The sequence below is a fragment of the Bos taurus genome, chromosome 10 (assembly GCF_002263795.3).
Source record: "Bos taurus isolate L1 Dominette 01449 registration number 42190680 breed Hereford chromosome 10, ARS-UCD2.0, whole genome shotgun sequence".
Taxonomy (NCBI): Eukaryota; Metazoa; Chordata; class Mammalia; order Artiodactyla; family Bovidae; genus Bos; species Bos taurus.
Window position 1 is genome coordinate 14,489,542 of NC_037337.1, and position 12,031 is coordinate 14,501,572.

Here is a 12,031-nt window from a genome sequence, read left to right on the forward strand (position 1 = left end):
GGAGCTTCAGCTTTACCATCAGCTCTTCTGATGAGTTTTCAGAATTGATTTCCCTTAAAATTGATTGATCTCCTTGCTGTCCAAGGGACTTTAGGACTCTTCTCCAACACCACAGTTCAAAGGCATCAATTCTTTAGTGTTCTGCCTTCTTTATGGTCCAGCTCTCACAACCATATGTGACCAGTGGGAAGATCATAGCCTTGACTGTAAGGACCTTTGTCAGCAGAGTAATGTTTTTAACACACTGTCTAGGTTTATCATAGCTTGCCTGCCAAGAAGCAATCCTCTTCTGATTTCATGGCTGTGGTCACCATCCACAGTGGTCTTAGACCCCAAGAAGAGGAAATCTGTCACTACTTCCACCTTTTCCCCTTCTATTTGCCATGAAGTAATGGGGCCGGATGCCATGATCTTAGTTTTCTTAAGATATAGTTCTAAACCAGCTATTTCACTCTCCTCATTCACCCTCATCAAGACCCTCTTTAGTTCCTATTTGCTTTCTGCCTTTAGAGTGGTATTATCTGCATATCTGAGGTGGTTGTCGTTTCTTCTGCCTGTCTTAATTCCAGCTTGTAACTCGTCCAGCCCGGCATTTCTCATGATGTGCTCAGCATACAGGTTAAACAAACATGGTGACAGCAGACAGCCCTGTCATACTCCTTTCTCAATCTTGAACTAATCAGTTGTTCCATACAGGGTTCTACCTGTTGCTTCTTGACCCACATACAGGTTTCTCAGGTGACAGGTAAGATGGTCAGGTATTCCCATCTTTTTAAGAGCTTTCCACAGTTTGTTATGATCCACACAGTCAAAGGCTTTAGCATAGTCAATGAAACAGAGGTAGATGTTTTTCTGAAATTCCCATGCTTTCTCTATGATCCAGTGAATGTTGGCAATTTGATCTCTGGTTCCTTTTCCTTTTCTAAACCCAACTTGGACATCTGGAAATTCTTACAAGATTTTAAGCAAGACCTTACTAGCATGGGAGATGAGTGCAGTTGTTCAATGGCTAGCACATTCTTTGGTATTACCCTTCTTGGGAATTGGGATGAAAATTGATCTTTTCCAAACCTATGGCCACTGCTGGGTCTTCCAGATTTGTTGACATATTGAATACAACATCTTGATGGCATCATTCTTTCGGGTTTTGAATAGTTCTACAGGAATTCTATTTTAATATTTCCAAATTAATAATTAGTAATAATCATCATTTTAAGGAAAATGTTGAGATGAATATCACAGTAATGTTGCTTTGTTCATTTGCCACATATCTGTGTTTATTCCACATGCAAGATACTACTTTGTATTGTAGCCCTGTATTAGGATAAGCAGAGCCCTTACCCCATGAGTTCTTTTGACTTAATTTCATGAAGATGATAGCCCCACTTCATCAACAGAACTGTGTAGTTGTTTGGCAGTTGAGTGAGTTTTTTGCTATTCTATTAGCATTCTTCCTCCTAGTTCTCATGGTAGATAGTAGCATGCAAGGAAATGACTGACTAAGGCTAGGGAATGCAAGAAAGTGACAGATCTCAGTGACCTGGACCAATGATCTTGGAGTCGTGAGGAAAAGGATCAAACCAAACATGCAACAGATAAATGAGTCTCTACATGCCTTGCATACCAATATCACAGCTAAGATTAAACTGTCTCTCTGAGTGTGTGTCATATAGTCTCATTTCAGTGAGACTAAAAAGTTCACATGTGATTCTCAAGCTGTGTGTTATGGGGAAACCTTTTAGATCTTTGGAGTTCAAAGACTCCAGTCTTTCCTGGGTTCTGGCCTCAACTGACTCATGGCTGTGACTAGAACACCCCACTCTCTAGGACTCAGTTTCTCTCCTCTGTCAAATAAAGTTATTGGACTGATCTTTAATGTCCCTCCAGCACTAATGTGCTGAGATTTGATGAGTCTAAGGATTGCCTTTTGGGAATAGGCCTATACGATAGAAATGATAGTAAAACTCAGTAAAAATTCAACTGAAAATCCTCTGCCGTTTTTAGCCTGATAAGAATTATTTAATATCACGAGAACTCATCTGACTTAGTAGGAGCTCTTGAGTGTCTTTTTAAAAATATATATATGTATGCATGCATTTGGCTGTGCCAGGTCTTAGTTACGGCATACGAGATCTCCAGTGTTTGCTGTAGCATTCAAACTCTTAGTTGCGGCCTGTGGGATCTAATTTCCTGACCTCGAACACAGGGCCCCCTGCATGGGGAGTGTGAAGTCTTAGCCACTGGACCACTAGGGAAGTCCCAGAACTCTTAATTCTAAGTGGATCTAATGATTGTGTCAAAGACAAGATGAATCTGTGATGACAACAAAGCCAGCTATGTAAAGATTTCCCCATATGGATGGCTAAGGAGAGTGGAATATAACTGAGATTAAATAGATATTTACAAAGACCAGTGAATTACCTCAAAATGGGATTTCTTTTTGGCTTGTTCTACTAATAATGGTAATAACCTAATCTTTGCCTTTTTTGATTTAGCTTGTTGACTATTGTCCTGTTAGCTAATTAGGCCCTGATTTACAGCCTATGTAAAAGTAAATCTCCTCTTAGGACTTCTTAGTAGTATAGTAGTATATGTGAATAGATTTGCACCTCCTAGTTTTGAGCCACTCGAGCTGTTCACGTCATAGGGGATTGGCTGCTAAACTCTATTTCTGAGCATTCCAAATACCAACATGTAAAGCTTGGTATTCTTGAGATTTTTTATCCTTACAACTGCCAGTTCATCTGAAAGATCAATGAGAACATGAAATGTTTTCTCTACCATGTTTTCACTTTTATTGCATATATAATAAAAATGACATTTTAGTAAATAAATATGGTTCACCTCGTTGCAGAAGTGTCTTTTTCTTTTTCTTTTTTTTTTTTTAGAAGTGTCTTTTTCATTCTCTTCCCAGTAACACCCAGAGACAAAGCATAAGGCTTAGTCATACTGTGGCTTTCTAGCTTCTCATCAGAATCTGAAAAATATAAGCCAAAGCTGCTGCAAGAAGTGATCATTTTCCTCCTTTAAACAGGATAAATACAAAGCCAGTTTCTTTATATATTGAATATATGTAATATTTTTTACAGGGAAAAATAATTTTTTCTCTGATGTTCAGCTTTAGGAAAACTTCACATAAAAAATTTTGTATTTGCCAAATAGAGTTAACTGCATTTGAAGAGGATAATATGCTCCATGTTATTATCTTATGAGGCATACTTACAAATTATCTAGTGGTAAATTGTTAAATATGAATTTTTAGCCTATAATAGAAACAAAAATTGTTTCTCAGATATCTTGGGTAATTCCTTCATGGAGCTGAAAGACTGTAAGTCTCACCCTTGACTCAAAGAAATGTTATTGCATGTGGTTAAAATAGTTCTCATATAATCATATCATTAGTAGGAGTAAAGTAGTGTTTCTTTGCATAACTTCCTGAAATTCTTATACTACTTGTGTAAGATTAAATATTTAATAAGCATACTCAAATTTATACTTCCAAATGAATATTGGTTCCTTTGAAATAGTTTCCTGGGAAAGTTATGCAGTTATTTTAATCATGTTATTGTTGCCGCAAATGGTTTGTGATCCCTTCTTTTGAAAATGTTTTCAGAGCAACTTAACCTATCTGATAAACTTCATGTTGATTTAAATTCACTTATTTATGCATCTGACAGATACAGAATATGTCCTCTCTGCTAGTTGTGCTAATTTCTAGGTTGATAAAAAATCAAAACAACATGACTCCTGTCTTTATCATGTTTATAATCTAATGATTTTATTTTTTGGAAACCGCCAAAAGCTCAATTTGGTAAAGGTGAAGCATATTAGTGAATACCATTTTAGTGAAAAATATTATGACTAAAGAGATTTTTTTTTAACCTCATAAAGTAGTTTTCAAAATAGTATCAGAGAATTTCCAAAAAAACAAAAAACTATTTTGTTCTAAGATAGCTTCTTTGGAATATGTTGATTGCTTGTCATGATACGTAATTTGAAGGTTAACATACATTTAGGTAGATGTTAACATTGCCATTTTACTTTATTAATTTTTATATGTATTTTGAACATTATACTCACCAGCTTCTGTTTGGTTAATGTGAAAATTCTAAGATAAGGTCTTGGTTTACCTTTGAGAAAACTGTTAACACAAGTGAGATACCTAGATATGATCATCCTGTCGATCTTTAGTTTTGTGTATGTATTTAAGTTTATGTAAAGTATGGATACTTAGCTGGTCCTTCACTGCTTTCCTTCAGTTTTTACATGTGTATGATTATACACTTGAGAATAAGATGAAAGTGTCTAGTTATGCTTCATCTGGAATTACGATTGTATCATAAATAAAATTGGACTAGAAAGCTAATTTTACCCTAGACATCCAATTCATGTTGTAAGTAGAGGAAAAAAAAAGTCTCACAGTAGCTGTCAGAGGAGGGGCCCAGTGCACTGTTCTGGTGGTTTCATTGTTGTAATACAACATATTTGTCTCCACAGGAGGCTCTTTGGATGTATATAGAAAAATTCCAGAGCATGTCCTTGGAAGAATTGCAGTGGCGGTGAGTCTATGGCTTCCACTCTATGACATGCGGGTGATTTATTTGTGTTAGTCAGGCATTATTCTCCTTATAGCCTTAGGATTTTTTGCTTTTCTATTTCTTCAATCCCTACTGACTGCCAGGGTCTTCTTAACTCTCTCATCGTTTTTGTCCTTTCTTCCTCTTGTAGACCAACCTATAATAATGACATAGAAACATGACAGTTTTCAGGCTTATGGATTTTTTTTTTTTTTTTTTTTTGGCCACACCATGCGGCTTGCAGGATTTTAGTTTCTGGACCAGGGATTGAACCTGGGCCTCATCAGTGAAAGAGCTGACTCCTTACCACTGGACCGCTGGGGAATTTCTTGCATATTCTGACTTGTGCTAGTTCATGTGTTTGCAGCGATCTTACTACTCTTATTAATCAGTAAAATTTCCACATTCTTCAAAAAGAAAGCTGTTTTATTGACATTTTGTAGTTACAGGCACACAATTAGAAAATACATTTAAAGCCTAAATTATTAAAGTAAAACTGTCTGCAAGGAAATACTACTTTGGTCTTAAAGATTTTTGTATATGTTTTATGTACTTGGTTTTTAATTGTTTCACCATCTGTATCTAGGAATTTATTCCTTTGTAATTAAAAGAAGTTTTCCATTTTTCTATATTCACTAATAAACTGACAAAATATATCAACTAAATTAACATTATTATTTAAACTCCAGATTTCAAATTTGGAATAACATAGGCTAAACAGTGTCTAAGAGAAGTCATGGGTGGTGTAATAGTAAACAGTTGCTAACCTAAAGGCACTCTGATAACTTAAGCAGTTTAATGCAGAACAAAGTGATTATACCATGTACCATTTAATTAAATGGCTGATTTTCACATTCATTATACATCAAACTGACAACTCAAATCCTTTAATCCAACATGGACCCTTATTTAGTCTTAGTTCATTGTAATTCACAGCTTTCCTTTTTTCTTTCCAATTATTAGTGTGAACTGCCCAGGGTGATGAGAACTTTCTTTTCTGATGCTATTGCTGCTAAGTAGCTTCTAATCTACATGTTTAGGTAGATGAGTATGAAATTCGAGTACTTAAATCACCATTTTAGATGAAAATAAAAATGTTTCATTTCCTCTTTTAATCTCAGGGGGAATGAATGCTTTGTGGCTTTTGGCAGTTCTTGGCTCTAAAGTTTAATAACACGTATAATAAAGGGCAAAAAAAAAAAAGAGGGATACCAATTGAAAAAGAAAAAAGTATATGAGTTCTCTATACTCAATTATCTATCAAACTTGGCTAAAATAGGAGCCTGCCTTCTTCAGAAGAGAAGCTTGTTCTTCCTGGAGTTCATAAATCTTGCCTCCCTCTTGTGTAGGGCAGCCACACAAGGCCATTGGTATTTTCAATTCTCCTGAAGTGGGAAGCCTGTGAAGTGAATGGAGTCAAGAAAAAAAAAAAAAAAATCCAACTCTAATACAGAGCTTACCTATTGAGTAATCGAAAATATGACAATGGTTTTAGTGAAAAGCATTTGAAATAAATGCCAGTTAACCTTCACGGTAACTATAGATTATTGTACATATTTTAAACATGTGCGAGATGAGGTACAGCAGAGTTAAATAGCTTGCCTAGAGTTCTGTAATTAATCAGTAATAATCAGAACCCAGGGCAGTTTAACTCTGGGCCCCATACTCTTTCCCTCTGCTTTCCTAAGAGAATGAGAAAAAAAGAGGAGGAAATGAAAGGAAGAACAACGTTTGAAAGTAAAAGAGAAAAGTACAAATGAAAGAATACGAGAGTAACAAAATACACTGCTTCAGATTCTTTTCATGTCTTAGAACCTCATCTTGGCATCTCTTCCTCCCCACAGTAACTTTATTTTCTGAATTCTAATAGTCTGGCATGCTGTACAGGCCCACAGATCCAAGGTTCATTACAGAATAGACCCCTGTCAGCCTTTATAATATGTTGTTCACATTTTCTCTTGATGGATGTATGGCAAGAGAGTATTTTCCCAGGAAAAGAAGTCCATATAAACTGGTTGATTTCAGCCTTCCAACTTGCTCAGTGATTTTTTCCCACTTTGTTTGAATCTGGCCTTCCTATAAAGAAGAATGCCTTTCTGCCTTTCCCTGCCACCTAACACATTTTATTTTTCCTCTAATTTCTGAAGCAGTGACACTGTGCACTGTGAGTGCTCATGTTGATGGAAGTCGTCCCTGAAACGATGTGCACTTGACGTGTCAAGCAGTGAGTGATTGACAGCAGATATGAGCACTTTTAGTGTCAAGGCTTCGTCAAGCCATTGTTGTGAAACCTGGCTTACTGAATACCAATAATACCCTCTAGGTTTTCAATGAACAGATTGCTAGCTCCCTGTACACTTATTTTTCTTCTAAAGGAAAATGTAGTCTATTTTGGCAAAGTTGGAAGAATATTTTCTTTTTTGAATCTCCAATAAAACTTTTAATTTTAGCAAGTATCATAAAATCAGTATTTGTTTTACTTTTTTCTGCCCAGTAATCTGAATATGGTGGATTGACTTCACCTTGTATGTTTTCTGATTATTCATTTTCTGTGGGACTAATTTTTAGTGGTGAGCTATGTTTAATGGGAAAGCTTTATAATATTCAACTAAGCTTATGTTGAGAAATTTAACCTTGTTTCCAGAACTCAGAGGGTGATTACTAAATAAGATGACCTTGTCCTTTGCTCAAAGAAGATATTGTTTTTATTGTTGATGTTATTTTTTTACAAGCATTTAAGGAAATATTTTTGTCCTGTTTATTCCTTCTGTGTTAGTTATTGCTATTTTAATATTTTCTTTTTTTAATTATCTTACTGTTCAGAGTACATGTGTTTTATTGTAATGCCACTTAGTCTGAATTCTGGAAGAAATCATTTGCTATAGATATGTATTCCGTTCTCTTAAAATAGACAAATATATCATAGAATTGATTATAATGCATTAGCAAATTTTTCAGGAGTACATTCCACTCAGAATAATTAAATATGTTAACTTCTGCTCAGCATTAATTGATATAGATTTTATCTTCTGCATTTTTCGTATTTATAAATTGTTTTCCCCTTTATATTTCTATTTTTAATATTGCTCTTAATCTTTTTTGATCAACTAAAATCCTTGCATATTTAGCCCCAACCCTCTTTTCATCATTCTCAAGATATGTAAATTGCCAATTACTTCTCATAATGGTAGTTTTTCTTATATTCCTGACTCACCTAAAAATGTCTATTATGATGGACGTTTACAAATTCTTGCCGCAAATCTTTAATAATAGTGGTGTGTCCTTTGTATCTGATACCTAGTTATGAATGGTCAGCCTTCAGGTTGTGAAGTTCACACTCATGTGCATACAGGACCAGTGGGTATGAACAAAAACATATGCATCTCCTTTTATAACACCTTCTATATAAAGACTTTTGAGACTTTTAATGATTAAATTTCCCACATAGAAGGTAGCACTGTCCCCCATGTACTTAAGGTCTCAGAAACATCTTCTTTTCAGTATCTTACTCAACTAATTATTCTTAATTCGGGCTATTAAATTTTAAAAATCCAAAATCTAACCCAGACGGTTTTATTTTCTCTCTTTATTTCTTTTACGTGCCCTTTTGATATTATGCTTCCACACACAGGCTTGCAGCAGCTGGTCAGAATGGCTTGTGAGGATCATCATCTTGACACACTTTGTTGTTTTCTACCCTAATGTCATTTAAAATGTTTTAGGGGAAAGTTTTTATTTTGGAATAATTTTAAACTTCCAGAAAACTACTATTTGGAAATACTAAGAATTCCCAAAGATGCTTCACCCAAACCCCCCAACTGTTAACAATTAACCACATTTGCTTAAACATATGTATGTTTGTGTGTGTGTTAGTTGTTCAGTCGTGTCCAACTCTGTGCAACCCCATGGACTACAGCCCACCAGACTTCTCTGTCCATGCTATTCTCCAGGCAAGAATATTGGAGTGAATTGCGATGCCCATGTCCAGGGGATCTTCCCGATCCAGGGATCAAACCCAGGTCTCCTGCCTTGCAGGCGGATCCTTGGTAGTCTGAGCCACAACATGGGCTTCCCAGGTGGCTCAGTGGACAAAGTATCTGCCTGCAAGACAGGAGACACAGGTGGATGCAAGTTCGATCCCCAGGTTGGAAAGAGCCCCTGGAGAAGAGCATGGCAGCCCACTGCAGTATTCTTGCCTGGAGAATGCCTTGACCGAGAAGCCTGGCAGGCTATAGTCCATGGAGTCACAAAGAGTCAGACACGACTGAAGTGACTGAGCACGCACTAAGCCTGTGCACCACAACTACTAAACACACACACGCACGCGCACACACACACACACACACATTTAAAATTTTTTAATTTTATCATTTACTTTTATTTTTGGCTATGCTAGGTCTTTGTTGCTGTGCTCAGACTTTCTCTAGTTTCATCAGGTGGGGGCTACTCTCTAGTTGTGGCGCACAGGCTTCCCATCGCGGTGGCTGTCTTTTCATGGAGCACAGGCTCTAGGGTGCACGGGCTTCAGTAGTTGTGACACATGGGCTCAGCAGCTTGGCACACAGGCTTACTTGTCTTGCAGCACGTGGGATCTTCCAAGACCAGGCATTAAATCTGTGTCCCCTGCATTGATAGGTGAATTCTTAACCACTGGACCACCAGGGAGGTCCCTATATAGTTTTCCTGAAACATTTGAGAATAAGTTGTAAGTGTCATGACCTTTTACTCCTAAATATTCCAGGTGTATTTTTCTTAAGAACAAGTATATTCTTTTAAATCACCTCTATATACTGATCAAAATCAGAAAATTAGCACTGATACATCATTATTACCTAATCAACCGTCCTTATTCAGGTTTTGCCAGTTGTCTAATAATACCCTTTATAGACCACAAGAAAAAGTTTTCTTGTCCAGCATCCAGTCTAGGATTATACATTATAATAGTTGTCATGTCTCTTTAGTCTCTGTTAATCTAGAACAGTGTCTCAGTGTTTCTTTGTCGTTCATGACCTTGATGTTTTTGAAAACTACACTGCCCCAACACTCTGATCATATGTTTTTACCTTGGCCTGAATGCTTTTTCCACTTTTCCTCACATCAGTGGGATCTGCTGCTCAGAGCCTGGCACTTCAATAAAGCCCTCCTGACTGTTGTTAGGGGAAGCAGCCTTTACTCCATCCATTGCCTTCATTAGTTAAGTTTTTAAAAATGTCTCTCCTTGGTGGGAGGGAGATTCAAGAGAGAGGGGACATAGGTATACCTATGGCTGATTCATGTTGATATTTGGCAGAAATCCCAACACAATACTGTAAAAGCAATTATCCTTCAGTTAAAAGTAAATATGAAAAGGAATGTCTCTCCTTGGTCATAAATGTCATGACTTAACTTTTTTTTCATATGCAGAAGTATAGAAAATAAGTGAGAATCTGTGTCCCTTTTCCCTGTCCTCCCCCCGTACACTAGCACTGAGAACTTTGGTGTGACTGGACTCCCGAGTCGCTCTGTGTGCGCACATACTCGTTTCTTTCGTACCTTATCCTCAGAACATTGTGAGTTTATTAAGTGAAGGAGCCTGTAGCTTGTACATTCAGTATCCCTACAGTGCCCGGCACGGAAGGTGTTCAGTAAATGCTTGTTGGTTAACAGACTTTTGAAGGAAGAAATTATGGTGGATATGATTGTGTGTTTAAATGTGGAAAATTCCTCATAAAAACCATCATTGACCCGTTTTCTCTTTCTTAAATTTAGGTTGTTAAAGGCCTTACTTATTTGTGGAGTTTAAAGATTTTACATAGAGGTATGTACTGAGCTTATGAGCTCTGACTTATTTGGGGGTAGGGTGGGGGGCTCTCTGGAAACCTTGATTTTTAAAGTGAATTAGATGATCTCATATTTAAGCCAGGTGATATATTTGATAGTAAGATGGCGCCTTCATAAATGTTATTTTTAAAAAATTTTATTCCTTAACAGCTCTGATATAGATTATATACTTGGTATTATATTTTTTTGTGAATGATGTTTACGAAACACATAAAATGGTATTTCACAGTATTTGGAAATGACAGGATCTTATTTTTCTTAACTCTAGTTAATGAAAAGCCTTCACTTTCTAGCAGTTGTATCCCTTCCTTTTGTTAACATTTCAATTATCCTCATGCACTGTTTCTTAAGAGGCAGCTTCACAGACCTTGAAAGTGAAACTTGAAGGAATTGGTGAATGCATCAGCAATTAGTCTCCTAAGTCTATTAACAGAATGCATGAAAAGAATTACCAGGTAACTGTTGAATGTTGCAAAAGGAACCTCCTTTCGCACTTTTTAATATTCCCAAAATGTTTGAATTCATTTGGAGCAAATTATTAAGTGAGAAACAGACTATAAAAAAGCAACTGCAAGTTGGCCTAATGTTAGTAACTACTGTTTAAGTTTACACATCTGTTCAGCCTAGCTTTATGCACATTTGGAGAATGCAACAGCATACACATTAGATGTGATTAAGGGAAAGTTTTGTTTGTTTTTAAGGTATAAGCTATGAGAGAGAAAACAACCGATGCCTGCAGTTGTAGCATCACATCTGTCACTAAGGGTTTTTTGTTGTGATTGTGGTTGTAGTTTTAATATCCTAGTGATTGCAAATTTTTGTTTAAATTCTCCTTCCTCTTTTGGAGAGGGTATGTAGATATTGACATGCAAAACTTTCAGTTCAGTTCTCGAAGGTGTTTATGCTGATTAAATGGAATTGTAAACCAAGTTTTTCTTTAAAGCCAGTCCACTCTATTTCTGAGTATATAGTTGGTACAAAAGTTACATGTAGAGAGAGTGAACTAACTGTGTCAGAATTATTCTTCCTGAGAATAAATAAACATGTTAGTACATCTGGTGGGTGAGAAAAAGTGGAGCATTTTCTCCCCAGGATTAAAAGAGAACAGTCTTTAATGTAATATGACTTATATTCCTCCCCTGTACTCCAACTGCCCCACACTTGCAAACCCATAAAGTGGTTATAGCCATTTTAATAGGAGTTAGCACAGTGGTCAGTTCTTGTCATTTTATTGATTTTTATGAACATCTGCTATCCTTTTGACAAAGGAACTCAAGGAAGTCATCAGTGCTCAGCAGCAGAACCTTAATTTAAAGGCCTTTGCCATGGAAATGCAAATGTTATTATTAAAGTGACCCTTAGGCTCATCCTGTACTCTGGGCATACAACATAATTCTGGCTCATAGGGAATTCTCACTTATAATAACTTTCTATGCGGACTCTTAGTAGCACTAAGAACTATAGTAGATAGGGAAATGCTATTCAGTTATTCTGCAGTCATCTTTGTTTTTCTTCTTTAAAACCATTGGTTTTAGCTTCACTTTTTGTCTGGAAGAATAATGGAATTTTTCATTTGAAATGGTGTCTTGATAGACATGTCTAATGGATTTATGTCTGCATCTAAAAATAAAGAC

At 36.4% G+C, this 12,031-nt stretch overlaps 1 protein-coding gene across 2 annotated transcripts in view; it reads left to right on the forward strand.

Moving 5' to 3' along the window:
• The window catches only part of MAP2K5 (mitogen-activated protein kinase kinase 5), a 271,359-nt gene that overhangs the window by 107,713 nt on the left and 151,615 nt on the right, over positions 1-12,031 (forward strand). For both annotated transcript variants that reach the window (XM_024997213.2, NM_001206770.1), the window contains exons 12-13: positions 4,498-4,559; positions 10,326-10,374. In XM_024997213.2, coding sequence (XP_024852981.1) covers positions 4,498-4,559; positions 10,326-10,374 — 111 coding nt within the window. The remainder of the gene's footprint in view (positions 1-4,497; positions 4,560-10,325; positions 10,375-12,031) is intronic.